A 21077-nucleotide genomic window follows, 5' to 3' on the forward strand; every position below is an offset into this window, starting at 1 on the left:
ATGATCTTTAAAGGACACACTCTTTCCCACAATAGTCAGTTCTGGGGTGTGTGTGTTTGAAAAATTCAGCTACTTTGGGAATGCTAAACAGGATTCCCCACCTCCAAAACCTTTGGAAACACTGAAGAAGTGAAAGTGAAAGTCGCTCAGTTGTGTCCGACTCTTTGTGCCCCCATGGACTGTACAGTCCATGGAATTCTCCAAGCCAGAATACTGGAGTGGGTAGCCTTTCCCTTCGCCAGGGGATCTTCCCAACCCAGGGATTGAACCCAGGTCTCCTGCATTGCAGGCGGATTCTTTACCAGCTGAGCCACCAGGGAAGCCCTAATACATGTCTGATGCTAAATCAAGGCTGAAGCTAGTGCCGTCATCTTTGATAGGTCACAAGGCACTTTGGGATCTTAGAGTACCGCAGGGCTCTGGTCATGGTGTGGGAGCTGTGCTCAGGGTCAGGTAGTAGAACCCTCTGGAAGGAAATGCCGGATAACAGAGGGCTTGGTTTCATCTCATCCCAGACAGCGGGGGCCCTGCCCCCAACTGCTGCTGATTGTGGAGTGGCTGGTGGACAGACTCCCCTTCATTTCAGCCCCTGCTGCTTGCCGCCCGCAAGAGAGCATGGAAAGAGGGCCAGAGGAGAGCGAGGAGGGAGGCAGGCAGTGCCAGAAGGCTGGGAGTAGGGCTACTGGCCATCCCACCCCCCAACTTTGTGCTTTGATTTTTCTCTTTTCTTGAAGGGTCTACCCTGACCCCTCCTCTGCCTTCTGCCATCACAGGGCGCAGAGCCACCCAAAACAGCCCAGAGGGCAACAGAGTCTTGGACCTGAGGAGGTTCAAAAATGAGCAGTCAGGATGGCGGTGGGTCCCAGTTTGGCTTCCATTCCCAAACGGGGAGGGTGCTCGTGGCCCAGCTACCCTTAAGCTATCCTTTTGGAGAAAGGAGTGAGGTGGGTATGGGCTTGGCTCACATGGGTGAGCCACCTATGATAACAGTTTGGCTCAGGGCACTGTTCACTGACTGTGGCACCCTTAGGTTGAGGCAGGGGCCCTGAGGCCTCTGCTGGAATCAGAGACAGGAGATGAAGGGAGATGAGTTGGGAGGAAAGCAGACATCAAGTGAACAAGGAAGGAGAAACAGGAGCCAGGATGATAGTAGGTACATAGGGAACTACCAAGGATTACACAAACATCTTTCTGATTCCCTAAGAGACACACACACACTCACACTCATACACACCCACCTGCACAGAACTGCAGCACTGGGCAACTTCATTGGGTGCCATTCACATCAGGGGCTATGAAACTGGCACTCCCTAGAATTGTGCAGTGCACAGCCTGAGCATCTATCCATGGCAACCCTGCCACATGCACACATTCTCATACATAACCACACTCATGCTCATAAGTGTACCAGCACAAAGCACACACACAGAGGCAACCTTACTGCAATAAACACTTTGCAGGCCTTCAGGCCTCCTCCTCTCCTTCCCTTCCTGTACTGGCCCTGCCCTTCCTAGAGCCATCTTCACCACTGCCCCACTCCCCAGGGGAACAGAGGTGCTGGATGACATGAGCCGGAGTGAAGACAGAGGACCTTGGGGTCCCTGCAGTGACAGGCTGGGTGCTGAGAAACAGGCAGAAAGCGCAATCTGGCATCCTGATCCCCCTCCCATCTCCTGATCCCCCTCTGATCAGCCTACCCAGTGTTCAGTCTTCACCAAAGCCCCTAGGGACCAAAAAGCTTGGCTGAGCACCCACTGGAAGGAGTCACCCTCTAAGAGGGGCGTTGGTGGGACTGCTGCTGTCTGGAATTTGTTCTGAGCTCACAGTTCTCACATCCTTAACAACCACCCTCTCTGCCACTACTACTAGGCAGGGCCCATCACCCCGAGGCCCCAGCTTGCTTTGAGGGGCAGACCCCAGACCCCTCCCTGTGCGTCCCTCCCCAGCTCCTAAGGAGCTGGGCCAGGCAACATATGCCCCAGGGGAGGGGCAGCCTACAGTGGGCTGAGCTCCAGGACTCCTGGGTTGAGATGCAGGAGGGCAGGGCATTGTCCTCCGTGACCGTGGCCTGGGAAGGGCTCACTGAGTCACAGGGCCACTTCCTCCCACGTCACTGAGTACAGAGGCACTTTCCCACCAAACCCCAAAGCTGGCTGGCCATACACTGGGCCACACACCTCGCCCTGCCCAGAGAGACAGACACACAGCGCACCAAAAGGGACCGTCTCCCGGCATCCCCTCCCCAAGGGTGGACCATGCCCAGCCATGCCAAGAGATCACAGATTAAACAGAATAAGCGCCCTCCCAGACTGACTCTGACCCAGCACGCCTCTCCCTGACACCTTAGTTTCCACCGGACTCTGGACCCACTGGTGGCTCCAGCCCAGAGCCCCTGTCCTGTCCCAGAAACTGCACCAACAGCCCCACCCCTCCCTGCACCATTTGGCTGGCACCAAGCAGAGGGAGTCGATGGAGGGGGTGAGGGGTGGGGGGTTACAGTACCTTGGGCCAACGTTATAGGGGCTGTATTGCATGACAGGGAGGGTCGGGGTGTGTGAGTGTGTGATTATTGCGTCCTGGGAAGGAACCACGTCTCTGCCTGCTCCCCACCGCCCCCCCCACCTGCCCCCTCCAGGAGGGGGGGGGCCCAGCCTAGGTCTTGTGGGTGAAGCGGGCCCACACCTGCTGCAGCTGTGACCGCGAGATGCGGAGCACCGAGGGCACGAGTCTGTGGTTGCCGGCGGCCAGGGGCGCGTGGCGCCGGTGGGGCGCCCGCACGGGGCTGCTCTCCGCCGAGCGGCTGCGCTGAATGAGGGAACCGGAGGAGCTGCCGCCGCCGGGGTGAGGGTAATGCTCGGTCTCCAGCGTGGAGGAGGAGAACACGGAGGACGCCAGTCGTCGCAGGGGGCTGTACCGCGGGAGGGAGTGCCCCGAGAGTCTGTCCTCCTCCAACTGAAAGAGACCAAAAGAGTGGAGGGAAAAGAGGTGTCAGGCACAGACTCGATCGACAGCTCCGTCTCGGGGGCCACCCACCGCTGACAGCCCCTGCGGCGCCGGCGTCGCGGGCAGGTGGGCAGGGTCCGGACCCTCACGTTCTGCCTCACCACCTAGGCTCCGGCCTCCAACGCCCTTCCCCCGCCTCCTCCTCACACCATGGTCTCCTCCCGGAGACCTTGCTCACTCACCTTCTTCAGGAAGCCTTCCTGGCTTAGCTCTATATAGTTTGGAGTTCCCTCTGGGCTGGGGAAATCCTGCCCCCTCCCCCTGGAAAGACCGTTCTAAAATGTATCGGCATTTGTGCACCATCTGTCTCCCCAGCTGGACTCTGCGCCCTTCATGAGGTCGAGAGAACACCAGCTAAGTGCCCTCTGCGATGACAGCCCTGCCCCCATGCTCAGAGTCTCAGTGAGGAGGTGGCAGAAGGGAAGGACTCTGAAGTCCAACTACATTTTGAATTCCAACTCCACCACTTAATACCTGGGTGACCTCAAGCAAGTTACTTTACTTCATGCCTCAGCTTTCTCATCTGTAAAATGGGAGTAACTACGGTTTCCTAAGACTCTTCTTATGAGGATTAGGTGTTATAATATGCAAAGCCCTTAGAATGGTACTGGCCATGGTGTAAATGCTGTGTCATGTGAGCTGTTTATCACTCTCAAGAATGAAGAAAGAGTTTAGAGGATTGGGGGGTGGAGGAGCCAGTTGAAGTCATTTCTCCCAGGCAGCTTTTCCCTGTCTAAAGTTGAGAGACACGGCAGGGCTTGGCCACCTCACCTGGCCACCCCATGCCCCGCTGCTCTCATGCCCTCAGAGGGAAAAGAGAAAATGGGCTCTGTGTCCCAGGCATGTGGGGACAGGAACAATGACTTGCTGTCATCTGACCTTGCCCATCCTGACCCCAAGCTCTTCCTGGGACCGAGGCCAGTTTACAAAGCTTTAGGTGGCGCAGTGAGGACTGGCTGGGCCAGCTGCTAAAGGGCTGAGGAGGAGGGCGCCCCGTGGCCACTGAGTGGGGGTATCCAGGGGCCTGGCGTGGAAAGGGGGAGAAAGGATATGCTGTGGGTCGCCTTACACTCACTGGCCTCACCATGGTTTCCCCTCCTGCTTCTTTGTGGCCAAGTCTAGTATCCTTCTGAGCTAGTCCTGTCTGCACTGAGGGTTACGTGTCCATCGGCCCACGTGGCCATACCAAGGGCCAGCGGCACCCACCATTGTTCACACCCTTCTCAAAGCACATGTTGGCGGCTCCAGTTCAGCACCTCAGGCAGAGTTTGGTCAGCTGCCAAAGGGACTTAGTTCCAGCATGTCCTGCCCTTTCAGGCCAGGCACCACTTGTGGCCACCTCCCTGTCCTCCATGCCCAGCTGAAGTGTCACACCTGTGAAGCCACCCCAGCTTTCCTGGCAGGCTGGCTCCATTCCGAGCAGACAAGAGTCTGCCGTTATGTCCCTGTGGCCCCTTGAGTGTAAACACCGTCTCCACCTTTGCATCCTCGCCCTACCCCCTTGCCTGTGAGCCTGATTCATCTTTGTCCGCCAGCCTCTTGCACACGTGGCAGGGAAATGCTCTAGGGGCTGCCAAACAAATGTCCATGTCCTCAGGAAATGTTGACCCGCTGGGTTATCAGCCAGAGACAACTGGTGAAGGAGGGTAAACATCCCTCCCCTAGACCCCACACTCTGTCCACTGCCCTCCCCTCTGGCCTAGCTTTCCCGGCCACTTCTGATTTGCACGGTGAATTCCAGAGAGGAGAAATGAAGGTGTGTGTAAGAAAAAAAACATTCAAGGGTCATGGTACGCACACCAAAGAACAACAGATGCTCTAAGACTGCCTGGTTCCACACTATCCTTGTCCTTACTCCCCATGGAGACGTGCAAGTGTCCCTATCTTTAAAGCTTGCTTTTAGGAGGAAGTTCACACATCAGACCCCGAGCAGACGGAGCTGGGACTCGGAGGGGCTTCCTTGCACAAAGGTTGTAGGGTGGGGTCCCTGCAGGGACTTGCTGCCTGCCCTGAGCCACTTAATCTAGTTGTGTTACAGGATGCAGGGAGGTCCACAAACTGTGATTCCAGGTGCAGTCAGGTGTGGAGACCTCACCCAGGCTCAAGACTCTCTCCAGACCAAAAGAAGGAAAAAAATATGCCAGTCCACCCCTCCCTCTTCCCCTGCCCTCGGCGAAGGAAGGGCTAGGCTTCACTCTGCTGCACTGAAACCCTGGAAAACACATGTCCTGCCCCACGTGCTCACACCCAGACACACACAGAGATACCGACATGCCCACAGGCACACCTGCTGCCATGGCCCAGCCAGCAGGCACACACGTGTGCACACGCAACACAAACAGACACCCACACACCACAAAGGCTCTTTTTGACCCTGCACAAACCATCTGCTGTCTCTGGTCTGTTTGTTCTCTCTTTCTCTTTCTTTTTTTGTCCCGTGGCTTGTGGGTTCTTAGTTCCCCAATCAGAGACAGTGCCCCCTGAAGTGGGAGCACAGAGTCTTAACCACTAGACCACCTGGGAAGTCCCAGATTCAGCCTTGTTTTTTTTTTTTTGTCTGCACTGCATGGCTTGTGGGATCTTAGTTCCCCGACCAGGGATCGAACTTGCATCCTTGGCAGTGAACATGCCTAACCACTGGACCGCCAGGGAAGCCCCTGATCCTCTCTTAAACACACAGCCCTCAGACTGTGTGGCTCCGAGCACAGCCCTGGAGCCAGCTGGCTGGATTCAAATCCCACTTCTACCCCTTAGCAGCTGGTGACCCAGGGCTACACACTTAGCTCCTCTGAGCCTCAGCTTCCTCACCCTGTAAGCAGGGGTGGCCTCTGCACTGTGTCGCTGTGAGGGTTACGTGGGAAGAATAGAGAAGCTCAGGTAAGCAGCGCTGCTCTTTATTCTCATTAGAACCATCACTGTAGCGACTACCCCGCCAGTGGGGACACTGTAGATGTCCGGGGTTCTCCACACACCACATGCTGTACACACTCTGAAAGTGCACCCACATGTGTGTGCGCGGACACATGGACACACCCACACACCATTGCACACTCTTGGGTAAGCTGACACAGAAGAGCACACACGCGGCTGTAGAATGCTGCCCAAGCTCACTTCTGTGCACTGTGGGGAAACCAAGGCCTGCACAACCTAACACCCCGGCCAGACTCACACGACCCCATTGCTCGCTGAGACGGGCAGTACCCATCCTTGTCATCAGCAGGACCTGAGCCCAAGACTGACCGTACAGCAGGCCTGTGTCTGCTCCTCCAAATCTCACCCCCTTGGCTGGAATTCCCCAAAGTGAGGCTGACTCCCAGGACCAGGGGGGTATCTGAAGGTGAGAAAAGCCTCGCAGATGGCTCAGCTGCACAACTCTGAGACTAGAGTAGTGCACCAGGAAGAGACTAGAAGGGCCCAGGTCCTGTACTCGGCCTCCTGACTTTAATTCTGGGCTTTCTGTCCACCCCACATGCACCACCACCATCTGTCTCCCTTCCTAGACCCTGCACCTCCTGAGGGCCCAGCCTGTTGTGTGTCTGATCTCTGATGCCTCTGGTCTCTGACACAGAGGCGCAGTAGGTGTGGAATGATGAGGTGATGAATGAATGAGAGGGGATCAAGGGAGCCCAGACGGATTCTGCTCCACCTCCTGCTTACCCAGTGCTGGTTCTGATGGGAACAGAGCCCGGGTCAGCAACATAGCCATGCTGCCCAAGCCCTGCCCTGGCTGAGCCTCCAACTCAGGCTGGCTAGGACCTCTCAGGGTGGGGGCTCATGGTCCCCATTTTTTGAGCCTCCAGTTTTCCAGTGCCCAGGACAAGGCCAGGATGTACAGTCTCAGGATCTCAGGTTAGAAACTGTCTCTTCTACACACCGGGATGGGGCCTGAAGACAGTCCTGTCTGGAGCCGCCTCCTCCGGGGCACCGGGGTCTCCTGGCCAGGCCTCCCGACCTGAGCACTCAGTGGAACCGGCCCTGCACCCGGCATCTCCCAGAGTCTCCCGTGTGCAGGCCCCCACACGGGACAGTCGAGGGGAACGCACGTGGGCCCTGAGCTCTCTAGCATCACTTCCTTGGCTCTCCCCAGTCCTCTGAGGGGACATGGACCCCAGTCAGCACCCAGGGTGAGTGGTGGAGCCACTTCCTGGGTCAGAAGTCAGTCTCTGCACCACACAGGGAAACCCAAGCAGGCCAGGGACCTTCTGCCTGTTCGGACACCCCATATTTGCCAAAAAAAAAAACCCCAGAATACCATGAGACGGGCTGCAGCCCCTCACCCCAGCATTTATGATGCAGCCACCACCAGGCCTCTCTGTGCCCATCCTGTCTCGTCCCTTAGGCCTCCCACACGAGAAGGCACCACGGCAACCTGACCGGGTCCTCCCAGGGCTGCCAACATGCCGGCCCCTGTGTCCGGTTTACGGTCCCCCCCTGCCCTGGCTCCTTCCCTCCCCATCACTGTCCAACATCCTGGCTCTCAGAGCTCACCCTCGGCACAGTGCCTGCTCTGACCCAGCACACCCCCCGCTGCCCTCGCCCCTCTTCAGCAAGCTCCTTCTCGACTCAGGGAGCCCTCTTCCTGAGTGTTCTCGCCCCTTCGTCTCACTCTTTTTCAAGGTGTGAATCCCAGCTCTGCCTTCACCCTGGGCTCTCCCCACTCCACATAGTCCTCTTTTGAGTGACACCACCCACTCCTGTGGACTACGAGATCCCCAGATTCATATCTCTCACTGAGATCTCTCTCCTGAACCCCAGTGCCTCCACAGTGGACATCCCCCAGGTACCATGAGGTCATTGTGTCCAAATCTGAGTTGATGCTCCCTTTGAAACCATTCAGCGACAGCTCCGCTGCCCACCCAGAATGCCCGGTGTCAGCAGCGACTCCCTTGGTCCTCTCCCCAACACCCCCAGACTCCATCCACCCTGCCCCACATCCAGAGTCCCCTCCCTGCTCCACGCCCCCAGGGCGCTCTCCTGCTGGCGTATGCCCTGTGGCCTTCCTACTGATAGGTTTGTGCCCCTTCAATCCATTTTCCACACAGTAGCCAGAGGGACCCTTCAAAAGTATCAATGGCATCATGTCGCACCCCTGCTTAAAAGCCTGCCACGCCGTGCCGTGCTAAGTCGCTTCCACTGTGTTCAACTCTGTGCGACGCCATGAACTGCAGCCTGCCAGGCTCCTCTGTCCTCTCAGTGGCTCACCAAGCCTTCAGAATCCAGCACCAAGGCCAAGGCCCTCCTGGACGGGGCCCCGGGACTCAGCTCGCAGCCTCGTCTGCTGCAACCCGCCGATCAGTGTTTCTGATTGCCGCCTCTGGGCCTTTGCACACCCTGTCCCCATGCTCTGGGAGGTCTTTCTCCTGTTTTGTCACCTGGCTGACACTGCCCCGAAGGCGAGACTCGACTCAGAACCCTGCCCCCCACAATCATGCTTGGAGACCCTTAAAGCTGCCTCCCTTCATCACGGCTGCAACCATTGGGTGCTAGCCGGCAGCCCCCAGGGAGCATACGGGAGCACTCTCAGCTGCACGCCAGGACTGTGGGCATCAGGGGTGGGGAGTGGGGTGCAAGCCCAGCCTTACCTGTCTCTGCGGGCCAGTGGGATCCGACTCTCTCCGTCGGGGGCGGGGTCCAGAGTGCAGGGGCGAGTGGGAAGGGCTGCCAGGCGTCGGGGGCTGTGATGTCTCTGACCGGCCATCGGCCTGGCTCAGCTGGGGTGGCGGGGGCTGGGAAGGCGTCAGCCGCAGGTCCTCCTCGGCCAGCGTGTGCATGCCGCGTCCCCGGGGCCGGACGGCGGGCTCTGGCCCTGGCCGCCGCCGCTCCTCGGCCTCCTCGGGCAGCGGCCGCAGCTCCTCGGGCTCCTCGTCCGTGGTGCCCGATGTGCTAGGCTCAGCCCCCGGGGGGAAGTCCTTCAGCTCCGTCTCCTTGTCGATGATGACCCACTCCTTGCTGTCGAAATCCTCCTCCTCGGCCAGTGGCACCGAGCGGAAGGCATTGCTCAGGGCCTCCTGCTCCACAGAGGCTGACACGTCCATGCGGCCGCTGGCCTGCCGGTCGGCGTGGCCTGTGTCCACTGACAGCATCTGGGCTGGCTGCGAGGAGCAGGCTTGCCGCGAGGGTGAGCCAGGCAGATCCATCCGTGACCTGCAAAGCCACCCCACGTGGAGCTCAGTGCCCGGCCTCTCTGGATCCCCAAGGACCCCAAGGTGGAGCCCTATGCCTGGGACCTCCTGACTCTGCCCTTCTCCCACCCCGGGCCAGGCTCAGCCACCTCCTGGGTTGCCACCCTCCAACCTCAGTCCTTGCAAAGAACTCATGCATTCATTCAACACACATTTTCGAATGCTTACTATGTTCCAGGAATCTAAACAAGCAGTAAGTAAAATTCTTGGGCTCAAGGAACACTGCCCTCCAGAGCACTCCCAGAAATTTGGATCTTCCTAAAGATAACTTGATGCTTGCCCCACCAGGGCTTCCACCCGACCCAGGCTTGCGCCCGATGTGCCCAAGATAAACACACCCACCTGCCCTCGAGTGTGCTGATGGTTTTCTGGCCTCTTCTACCACCACCCTTCAGGCCTACCTGGCTGGTTTCACCTCCTCCAATAAACTCCAGTGACAGCCCCCCTACCAGCCCAGGACAAAGTCCACATGCTTTAGTCTGGCATTCAAGGCGCCTGGCAGCCAGACAGAGGCCCTGTTTCCCATTTCCCCTAGCCAGACCCATCTCAAAGTCACCTGCTTTTTCCTCTGTGCCTTTATAAATGCACCTCCCCCTACACAGCCTGCCCTTCCACCTTGGGCTGTCCACCCCAGCTTGGTGTCAACTCCTATAGGGAGCTGTTCCCTCTTGCATGATGGGGGGCTAGTTTGCCTTCCCAGGGCTGCCTCGGTCCCCTCACGTCAGAGCATGTGTGTGTTTATGAGTCTGCCGCCCCAGGAGGCGATGACTTCTGCCAGACAGGGGCTGGGTCCCCTCTGGCTTTTGCCTCTGGGACACTGATTCTACCTGGGGACATCTCTTTTGTTGTTATCTTAACCTGTGCTGTGAATCTCACATGGCTTGCTGAGGTTCTCAACTGGGGTTTACCGGCCCCAAGGTGAGGATATTCTTCAGGAATGCTACACAAGGAAGAACTGTCCTCCCCAACATTCCAGGGTGCCCTGCTGAGAACCGCGGAGAACTCACACTCAGGCTGTGGGCAGGGGGCTGACTGCCATCCTCCCCCTAGCATCGAGCCTGTGAGGGGAGTGGTACAGATCAAAGCCTCCTGTCAGCCTTTCTCAGCCTCCTCCCACCCTGGCCTATGTGGGTTCTGCCAACACTAATCTGCACAGCATTTTTATCGATTTGTTCATAAACATAAAAAAAAACAAAGAAAGGTCACCGGGTCTTACATTCACACTCCCATTTAAGTGGCTGACGTCACTTGCTTTCCCAAGATCATGGCTTGTTTTGATGGACATGAAGGAGAGAGAGGCTGAAGATGGGGTGGGGGGTGGTTGAAGCAAGCAGGGAGGGGCACACCCTGATCCCATCTGCTTCATACACTCTCCTGCTCCCTCGTGCCCCAGAGCCCCCCAGCCCTCCAGCCTGCTTGAGATCCTGGCCCTTCCCTTCCAGAAAATCTCCCCTTGACCCTCTCCTCCGCTTAAACAAGCGTTCACTCTGAGCCAGACCAAGGTGTTCTCCAGGACTGTCTTTGCTCAGGGCATTTCCCGCCTCCCTCTTCCACTCATCTCCCTTCCAAACTGCCCTTCCTCACTCCTCCCTGTTTCCTGAACCCTCTGGGCGACTGGGAGGAAAATGTGGTCTTCTGTCCCTGGGATTCAACCTGTGAGAGTGTGAGTATCTGTGGATATGAGTGTGTGTGTAAGGGCTGACGGCTCCCTCAGGACAGGGCCTGCATCCCTCCGTCCTGGGGTCACCAGAGGGACTGGCACAGGGCTGCCCTGTCTTGAGCACCCCAGAGGGGCACTGTGCCAGTCCCGGAGGTGGAGCGCAGTTTGGGGCAGAATCCAGAGCGGGGATGGTGGCTGAGGCGGGGCAGGAAGGGACAGGGGTGTGGACAAGACCCCCTATCCCGGGGCTGGGCCTTGGGCAGCAACTCCTTTCCTGGTGCAGAGAAGGCCCCCACCTTGCTGTAAAGCCCCACCCCAAACCAAGGGACGTGGGGTATTCTCTCCACCCGAGGTGGTCCCACCCACCAGATGAGGATCCGGCCCTGGTCCCTGGCGGCCATGGGGCACCAAGCTCCACCAGCCACTCTCATCCCACATCCTAAAGGCTCACCTTGGCTCTCAACTCTCCCAACACTCCCTCACATCAACCAGGTCCCCTCTCTCTCCCTGACATTCAGACTCCCAAGCCCTGATCCCCAAAGCTTGGTCTGTCTCCTCCTCAAACACGCCCAACACCCGTTGAATCTTCTCCAGGCCCTCCGCTGGAGCTGGAGGAAGCTTCCCAGTTGCTCTGAGGCCTCTGTAATTAGTCCCTAGGGAAAGAGGTTCTGGAAGCACACCCACCTACCATCTCAGCCTTCACCTCCTCCTATGCCTGACCCCCACCCCACGCCCCTTCGTGGCCTAAGCTGGGCCCTCTACACTCCCACACCCTCTCCAGGGCTGGTCAGTGATTCTAACCGAGTCCCCAGTCCCAAGCGTAAATCTCATAACCCTTCCAGGGTCCCCCACCTCTGCCTGGAAACTGCCCTTCCTCCAGACCAGCTGTGAGAAGCTGATGGGGTGGGGGGGGACCAGGGGCCCTGGACCACACCCCTGGCTCCAGACCCACCTCCTGTCATGCAGCTCCACCCGCCCGTCTGCCGTGGACAGCCTCTCGGACTCAGGGCTGTTGACCCTCCGGTAGCGCAGAGAACGAACTGGGGTTGTCGGTGAGTCTGGGGGAGCCCGCACCGGGGAGCTGGGGACCCCCACACCACGGGTCTGCTCCTCCTCCACCACAGCGGGGGTCTGCAGGAGAGGGGAGTCCCATGAGCTGGGGCTGATGGGGCGGCTGTGGGGCTGTGGTTTTCTCAGGGCGAAGGAGGGAGCAGGAGGTCTGAGCACTGGGTGCCAGTGATCCCGGGAGGGCGTCAGGCCAAGGAGGCAGGGCGACCAGGCAGGTGGCTGGGGAGAGGGACCCATGGGTGGGGAGCAAGGGGGCAGGGGGAGAAGGCCACCCATGTCGCCCTCCCTGGCTGCAGTTACTTTTCCAATGTTGATCCGGAGTTTGTTCCGGTTGACATCCGTCTCCTCCCAGACTTCAGCCTCAGGACCCCCAGGGTGGGGGACAAGGTGGGGGCTGGGACCCAGTCCCTCGGGGGGCCGACCAGGCAGGATCGGGGGTGCATTCTCCTGGTCGCTCAGGTGCTCGCCCTGCAACACGTCCTCGGTGTTCTCCCGGAGCAGGTCACCGGGCACTGGCGTCACGTTGACCACCCTGTGGAGGCCAGGAGGGGGCCGTGGGCAAGGCTGGTGGGGGGCTGCCCTCTCCTCTAGCCCTGGAGACCACCCATCACCCTTGGGCAGGGGCACAGGAGAGGTCCGGCAGGTTGGGGGCGTCCATAGGCCCAGCTCCATCTCTGGTTCGTAGACGCTCTGGGACCACAGTACCCTCAGGTGGGTCCGGTGGGCAGAGGCTTGGAGGCGGGCTACAGCACCACCTGGCTCTGTTTATTTAGGAGATTCGCTGCTTCGTGGCCCTGCCAGCTCCCTACTGCAGTTTGCTGTCCCGATTCCTCGAGACTAGGCGTACATGCCTGCTAAGGTGCGTCAGTCATGTCTGACTCCATACGACCCCATGGACTGTAGCCTGCCAGGCTCCTCTGTCCATGGGATTCTCCAGGCAAGAATACTGGAGTGGGTTGCCATTTCCTTCTCCAGGGGAATCTTCCCAACCCAGGGATAAAACCCGCGGGCAGGCGAGTTTCTTTACCACTAGCACCACCTGGGAAGCCCTGGGGATTAGGAAATGGGTCTAAAGAAAGAATCACTTTGGAGTTCCTCGAGCAATGTCATCACAGAACTGGCAGCACGTGTGCCGCCAAGTCCTGCTGAGTCTCCCCAGCGGGTCCCCTGACTCACTCCTGGGACGGTGGAGCAGGGGGAGACCTCCTCACTCTGGCCCCTCCCTGGGCCACTCAGTTTTGTGCTTTTCACTTGGATCTGAGTTCGCCGACTCATCGATTATAAACATCCTCCACTCAACTGAGAGAGAGCATTTTGAGGTCAGGGGCTATTAAATTTCTTCTCTGAGCCCTACAGGGCCCAGAGCTGGGGCTCAAGACCTGGCCATGTGTGATCACCAAACTGTGGGCCCCGGGGGACCCTCAATCAGGGATCCCTGCTCCCCAGAAAGGTCAAGAACTCCAAATAAGGATGTCCATTGCAGCCCCAGATTGAAGGTGGAGACATGGTAGGACTTCCTGGGATTCAAGAGCCCCGCTTCTGAGCATCGAGAACAGGAGAGACAGTCAGGTGGCGTCCGGGTAGGAAGAGGAGGAGAGGGTTGGCTTCCCAGGTGACACCGCAGGGCAGGGGTCGTCTGCCCCCCGACAGGGCCATCGCCCCTCCTGAGACTCACCCAAACATGGCTGCTGTCTGCCGGGTGTTCTGCTGGGGCGGGGTGGAGGTGCTCGTGGACAGGAGGGCATCATTGCCCGCCTTCTCCCAGTCAAAGGCCTCGTTCTCGGCAATGCCCCGCTCCTTCATGCTGTTCTCAAACACTGACATGATCAACTGCAGGGGGCGGGGGTGGCGGGAGGACAGAGCGGTGACCCCGGGGGCTAGCCAGGAGGGGGTGGGCAGGTGCTGGGGTCGCAGAGGGGAAGACAGGGGCCTTCCAGGACAGAGAGGGGCCAAGAGGGGGCATTGGAAGGAGAAGGGCACATTGATTTTAAATGAAAACATGCACACAATATGCAAATCAGCATGCAAATTATTGTCTGGACTTCAGCTCCCCCCCTGGCTGGACACAAGCCCTTGGAGATGTGTCCCGCTCATCCCTGTCCCCAGCCTCCTCTGCCATCGCCACCGGCGCCGCGGACGCCGCAGCAGCAGCAGTTTCCCCAACCCGCCACCTGGGGTCATACCTCTGCACAGAATGCTTCGTCTGCCTGCAGTGCCCAGCCCACCGTTCTCTCCCATCTGAAGCCTTCCCTGATTCCCTCGCCCACACAGCCTCAGTTTGAACTGTTCACAGGCCTACCTGCCGCCTCTACATTTCTAGCAGCCAGCCACAGGGCTCAGCACAGGGTGTGCTGGAAGCTGTGTGGTCTGGGGGAACCCCATGAGGCTCAGTTAGGACTAAGGGGCATGGTCTCCTGACTACCCGAGTAAGGGATCTCTGCCAACAACCGGGTCTCTGGGTTTAGGAGGTGGCAGTCCCCCAGACGTTCCCACTTTGACTTAGCTCTCTCTCCAGACAGTTCTCTCTGCTAGCCGGACCCCCTTTACTGTGGGCCCACTGTGGGCCTGACACTATCCGTGTTCCCGAGGGGTGTGGCCATGCCTGGCACACAGCAGGTCCTGGCAGAACACTGTATTCCCCATTCTTTGATCAGGGTCAGCAGGTCCCATAGGAGTGTGGTGAGGGCACCTTGGAAAGAGCCCTGGACTTGGAGGCAAGTGTGCCCGAGCCCTGCCCTGCTCCTCACCAGGCTACCAGGCCTCAGTTTCCTCATCTGTGAAATGGGGACAATCATCCCACTTGGTCTCCTACAGAGTTTCGATGTAAAGTCCTTGAAAGCACTTGGTTTCATTAATGATTAAGTGCTGGAATAATAACATGAAGAACACGCAATATCACCAAAGGCTTGTTTTAAAGCTTAAATGAATTAAGTGAGGAAAAGCGCTGAGAGCAGGGTGAGCTCTTGATAAATCAGAGCTGCGACTGGTGTTTACAACAGCAGAGAACAGTTTCTTTCGTGCAGTTGGAAGAGCAGGAGAGGTGCTCAGGACCAAGCTGGCAGGGGCGTGGGGCCTCAGCAGGAGAGATGGTGCTGGAGACGGCAACCCACAGAGAAGGGGGTGCAGGAGTGGGCGGCAGGCTCCCACCTGGTAATCGGGCTTCGTGAAGTAGTCGAGGCTGGCAATGTGGTCCAGGAAGAGGTGGAACTCGGAGGGCATGTGCTTCAGCAGCATTCGGTGCTCATACTTCTCCTTGATCATCCCTACCTGCTCCTGGAGGCAGGAGGGCACCGGGAGATGGAGCCCCGGCTGCCCTCCATGCCCTCGCCACCCCCAGGTCCAGCTGTACTGGCCTTACCTTGTCCTTGATCTTTCTCCAAGGCAGCTGACCCACTGCAAACTCCACCAGCATGTAGAAAAGGGACCACAGGTCATCGTGGCGGCCCATCTCCTGGGGGTGGGGGTGCGGAGGGGGGTCACCCACAGCTCTCAGGTCCTTCCCTGGGAGTGGGGGCTGACCCTTCACTGAGGGACCCCAGTCAGGGTGCCTGTAGGCAGAGCTAGGGTCTCCCTGAAGCTATGGCTCCACTCCTGACCCACCAACACACAGGATCCCTCAGTCAAAAGTTCTGTGTGAGTTTTCTCATCCTCCAGAGATTCGTAGTGGGCACAGAGAGGAGGGGATCCTCCAAGTAAGGAAGAAGGTGACGTCAAGGGGACACACCAGGGGACCCCTCCTCCAGGGTCTCTGGAGGGGCAGCTTCCAGCCCCTGCCTTGGGCTCCTCTCCACCCCACCAACAGCCGCACACCCCACCCCTGACCTGTGCCCGTACTGTCTTACCTTCCCCAGTCCCGGCCCAGCCACTCACCCGGTTCTTGTGGGCATTGACCGAGGCATAGCGTACAGTCCCCCGGAACCCGGCCACATTCCGAGGCTGCAGAGGGGAGGACACCAACAGGAATGTCACCCGCCGCCCCTGACCAGGGCCACATCTCAACCCTGCTTACCAAGCCTCCTCAGCCTACCCTAGCCCTGCCAGCCTCCCACTCCGCCCCCAACCCCACGCCCGCTCCGGATCACATGGGTCAAGAGCAGCCTGACCCACAAGCCCAGCCTTAAACCTGCCTCCTGCCCCTGCTTGATTCCCCTGCTCATCTGCCCTTGACTGGAGTGGGCAGACAGACCACAGGGCGTGGAAATGGCCTGCACTCAGGCCACGGGGGAGAGGGAACGGGCTGTATGTGGCTTCAGCGCTGAGTGACACTGAGGCCAGGCCCGTCTAGGGAGCTTCAGCAAAGGCTGGTGAAGGCTCCCCAGATCAGGGGCTGAGGTGAGGACGCCAGGATTCCGGTGAGCGGTGGTACTCACAGGCCGGACGTCCCCCGTGGTGTTGGTGTACTGCCGGGCCAGCCCGAAATCCAACATGTAGCACTTTCGGTAGGTAGAGGGCAGCCTGCCCATGGCAAAGTTTGACTGGGGGAAGACAGCAGCTGTGAGGGAGGCCGCCTGTGGGCTCCAAGCCCACCTGGCCCACCTCAGGAGACAAACAGCTCTGGTGAGGGCCCCTCCACCCCTCCTCACATTCACATGAGAGAAAAACATCGTGTGAGCAGGACACGGACCCTCGTCTGAGGGGCAGGTGTGCTTATCCTCATTTCAGAGGGGAGGAAACTGAAGGCCAGCTGGGGGCTTCTCCCAGATCACACAGCAGGAGGTGACCCAGCCTGGCTCGGAATCCCCGGGACTCCCGGCAGGACCACGTGGCCCAGTGTAGCCGTCCTGCTCTGTGGCACCAGGCGGCCAGCACTGTCCTTGCTGTGTGACTTTGGGCCCTTCAACCAACCTTTCTGGGCCTGTTTTCACTTTTTTTTTTTTTTTAATTTGTTACTTATGTATTTGGGCCTGAGCTGCAGCATGTGGAATCTAGTTCCCTGCCCAGGGATCAAACCCGGGCCCCCTGAATTGGGAGTGGAGAGTCTTAGCCACTGGACCACCAGGCAAGTTCCTCACCACTCTAAATCGGAGGCTTTTCCCCAACACCAAGACCCAAGATGTCACAAAATTAGCTACTTAGAATCTCTTCCCAAACCGCAGCCCCTAGGTCCTCTTCCTCGATCCCTCCATCTTTCCCCAGCCCCTTCACCTTTCCAGGTTCAAGGACTATTCAGGTCAGGGGTGAGAAAAGGGAAGAGGACAGAAGATAAGGGAGGCCATGGGCATGGCCAGGGTGGGCAGAGGTGCTCCTGGGAGGCAGCAGGGAGGAGGAGGCGGTGCTGGAGAGGGAGAGCAGGAGGAGGGGACAGGCAGAAGAAGCTGTCCCCACCCCAACCCCTGCTCTGGAGAAGAAACAGGGGGCCCAGGGAAGGGGAGAAGGTGGGGGGAGCTTCGGAGGAGGGGACCACCCTCACCGGCTTGATGTCGCGGTGCAGGAAGCCCACGGAGTGGATGGCCTCGATGGACTCCAGGATCTGCTTGCCCAGCCGCAGCGTGGTGCTCAGCGTGAAGGTGCCCCGCGGCTGACTGCGGCGCAGGTCAGCCAGGTTCCGGCCCTGCAGTGCGGGTGGGGCCCTGCTCAGCTGCCGTCCAGCAGTCCACCGCCACCGTGACGCTTGGCCCAGCCTCGCCACCCCGCCAAGGCTCGTGCCCACTCCCCGCTCCTCCGGAGTCCACAGTCTACATCCTACCCCAGGTGTCCCCACCAGATCTCTTGGGGGAGAGAGAGGGAGGGTGGGCTGCGGGGGCTCACCTGGAGCTGCATCACCACGTAGTTGAACTTCTCGTTCCGGCCACAGCCAATGAACCTGCACACGTGGTCTTTCCCTGAGGGGCACAGACAGGGGTCTCCCAACGCCCACTCCTTCTTCCTACTTCCAGCCCTAAGGTGGGCTCCTGGGGTGCTCTTGATCCCTGGTCCCCCAGCCCTGGGCCCTGGCCACTTCCCCCACCGCCCCCTCCACCTTAAGCCGATCGTGGTTCTTGGTACCATAGCCCCTCACCCATCACCTACCGGCCCTGGGCCCCATCACCCTTCCCCTCCCCTCCTGCCCTGGACCCATACCTTGCAGCTTTTTGAGCACAGCCACCTCCATCTTGAGGACCTGCTTGGGTTGCTGGGCCGACTCCACCTTGAGAGCCACATTCTCCCTGGTCAGCAGGTCCATGGCCTCGTAGATCTCACCAAAGCCCCCGCCCCCGATCTTTTTGAGCTACAGAGACAGGGGAGAGGGGAAGAGGGGGCATGGGGATCAGCTGAGTAGCTCTCCACCCAACCCACTGCTGGCTCACATCCTTCAGTGTCCTTGGAGAAGAGGATCCCCCACCCACCAGTGCTCCCACCTCCTCTCCTAGTGCTAGAGACAGCTCAGCAACCGCCCCCACCAACATACACACAGGGCCACACGTCACGTGGGCAGAGGGGGAAGTTATGAGACCTGAGACTCCACAGAGACATGGAGACAAACCCATGCAGGGTTCTGAAGAGATAATGGACTGTTGTGAGCCATTTAAAGGACATAAATACCACACTTCCCCCATCCCCCACCTAGACTGAGCAGCCTCCATCCAGAAGCAAAACTAATTTCCAGAACCTCGCAGTTTCAGGTGGGTCCCCCAGGGAGGCCGGCCCTTTCTGGGGTTGGCAGTCTCCTGAAAGATGACACCGGGGGCAGAGAGCATCTCGAGGAGAGTGTCTGTGGGGTGGGGGGCGGGTACTCAACAAAGGGTGTTCTCTGCCCACGTCACTCCTGAGGCCTGAGATCAGATGCCCAAAACCAGGGTGAGTCTCCTATCCCAGGGAACATGGAGGGGATGGAAGTTTGGAGAAAAATCTGTGTTCCCAGGGAGCACTGCAGTGGATCTCTGACCCTCTGGGCCCCCCTCCTCCAGCATCCTCAGGCAAGGAGTGAGAAAAGACAGAGGGGAGAACTGTGAGAGAGGAAGAATCGGCCAGGGGAGATGAGCAGAGCTGAGTTAGAGGACAGGATTAAAAGTCATTTCAAGTCAGGGGCCCAGGGCTCTTGGAGAGTGAGGGTGCTGCTGGCAAAGATGGGGGGACAGGGGAGAAGGTGCTGAGTTCTAAGTGGGGACTTCTTTGGTTTAAGAAAGATGCACACACGTTTCTGCCATCTTTCCACCAAAATAATGTGCATGAAGGTTCTGGCTGATGCTCTCAAGAGCATCAACAATGACAAAAAGAGAAGCAAATGCCAGGTTCTTATCAGGCTATGCTCTAGAGTCACCATCCAGTTTCTAACTGTGACGGTGAAGCATGGTTACATTGGTGAGCTTGAAATCATCAGTGCTCACAGAGCTGGCAAAATTGTTGTGAACATCATAGGTAGGTTAGACAAATGTAAGGGGATCAGCCCCAGATTTGAGGAGCAACTCAAAGGTCTAGAAAAATGGCAGAATAACCTGTTCCCGCTCCGTCAGCGTGGTTTCATTGTACTGATAGCCCCAGCTGGCATCATGAAATGTGAGGAAGCAAGACAAAAAAACACAGGAGGGAAAATCCTGAGATTCTTTTTCTAGGGTTGTAACAAATCAGGGCAAATAAAATGCCTCACTAGGGAAAAAAAAAGAAAGAAAGAAAGCTGTACAGTTCCATTCTCACCTCCCAAGGAAGCCCATCCATCATGAATAGCCTGTTCTCTTCCTGAGCCCTTACTCCTGTCCTGTTGGCTTGTAACTGGCTTGTAACACACCAGCCGCAGCTGGGCTTCCTGACTCTGAGCCTCGCGCATCTCCGAACCCTTCCTGTAGCATTTACTCAGCACTCACACGCCCAATAAATGTTTAATGGTGGTTGAAACATAGGAACAGCGGAGGAAAGGGGGCAGGGCAGAGCTGAGGACTGGGAGTTCCCAGCGGGTCACAGTGGTAAACGCTCTAGAAAGAGAGAGGAGGATGCCTGGAAGATGGAGAAGACAAGTGGAAGGCTGGTTGGGTTCTTGTGCCCAAGAAAGAGGGTGGAGGAAGAACAGGGAGACACCAGGGTCCCTCTCTGCTTGAGATAAAAGGTAAGGTCAGGCTTCTAGAAGAATTTTGAACAGGAGGAGACAGAGGCAGGCTCAAGGGAACCCATGGCAGGTCTTCTTTTGGGGAACATTAAACTCAGGGGAGATTCTAGTATCTTCTAGATACCTTTATGGTTTTCTTTGTGGCAATATGGAGAAAAGGGCAAGGGAGAGGGTACAACCACCACCCTTCGGTTCTGTCTGCTCCAGACTCACAGATTTCATCTCAGCTCATCCCCAGAGGCTCTCGACAACTCACAGGAGTTGTCATTTTGCACAAAAGGAAAACTAAGGCGCAGAGAGTTAAGTACCTTGCCCCAGTTCACACTGCTAGTAAGTAGCAAAGCCAGGTTTCATTTAAATCCAGGCAATGGTAAGGAACTCGCTTGCCAGTGCAAGAGACCCGGGTTTGATCCCTGGGTCGGGAAGGTCCCATGGAGGAGGACATGGCAACCGACTCCAGTATTCTTGCCTGGAGAATCCCATGAACAGAGGAGCCTGGCGGGCTACAGTCCATAGGATCACTAAGAGTTAGACACGTCTGAAGCGACTTAGCACAGGCAATCTAATGCAGAACCCATGCTCTTAACTGCAATTTTGTAGGAACTGTTGACCATACTGGCATTAACAGTATGAGTGCTGAGATTCAAGCCCAGATTTGCCAGGTTCCAAAATCCTTGCTAGAGATGGTAAGGAGAGCTTGGGGCACCCAAGACATTTCTGACATCTCCTCCGGAATTTCCCAGGAGACCAAAGGGTATTTCTCTACCACCTCCACTTCCAAACAGTGTTTCTCCTCTCTTAGTTACCTACTCACCCCTACCCACCCATTACAGAACCTCTGGGGGCAGAAAAGTACACCGGGCACAGAGGCTAGTTCCCTAATAATACTTTTAGAAGGCCATGAAAATGTTCTAATTTCTTTTAAAGTCAGAAGGGAATAAATAAACTTTTAGATAAAATTTTTATTATATAATATTAATTTATTCCTTATTATAGCAGTGCAATCACACAATTGCAATTTTTAGTACTTTATTATTTTTGAAGAGGCCAGTGGAGGCAAAACTGACTGCTCAAGCCCCACAAAAGTCACAGGACAGCTTTGCCCACGCCCAGTAACAGGAACATCCTCATAACTAGACCCTGT

At 57.7% G+C, this 21077-nt stretch overlaps 1 protein-coding gene and 1 pseudogene across 1 annotated transcript in view; one reads left to right on the plus strand and one right to left on the minus strand.

Annotated features, from left to right (window-relative positions):
• TTBK1 (tau tubulin kinase 1) overlaps nucleotides 1-21077 on the minus strand; it is a 35555-nt gene that overhangs the window by 12313 nt on the left and 2165 nt on the right. The window contains exons 2-12 of the mRNA XM_070361163.1: nucleotides 17974-18121; nucleotides 17662-17735; nucleotides 17324-17464; nucleotides 16284-16388; nucleotides 15784-15849; nucleotides 15272-15364; nucleotides 15061-15186; nucleotides 13589-13743; nucleotides 12214-12445; nucleotides 11798-11976; nucleotides 8586-9147 (exon numbers count right to left, since the gene is read on the minus strand). Coding sequence (XP_070217264.1) covers nucleotides 8586-9147; nucleotides 11798-11976; nucleotides 12214-12445; nucleotides 13589-13743; nucleotides 15061-15186; nucleotides 15272-15364; nucleotides 15784-15849; nucleotides 16284-16388; nucleotides 17324-17464; nucleotides 17662-17735; nucleotides 17974-18121 — 1881 coding nt within the window. The remainder of the gene's footprint in view (nucleotides 1-8585; nucleotides 9148-11797; nucleotides 11977-12213; nucleotides 12446-13588; nucleotides 13744-15060; nucleotides 15187-15271; nucleotides 15365-15783; nucleotides 15850-16283; nucleotides 16389-17323; nucleotides 17465-17661; nucleotides 17736-17973; nucleotides 18122-21077) is intronic.
• LOC106701049 (small ribosomal subunit protein uS8 pseudogene) lies at nucleotides 19059-19445 on the plus strand (annotated as a pseudogene).

Source organism: Bos mutus, chromosome 23 (assembly GCF_027580195.1).
Source record: "Bos mutus isolate GX-2022 chromosome 23, NWIPB_WYAK_1.1, whole genome shotgun sequence".
Lineage (NCBI taxonomy): Eukaryota > Metazoa > Chordata > Mammalia > Artiodactyla > Bovidae > Bos > Bos mutus.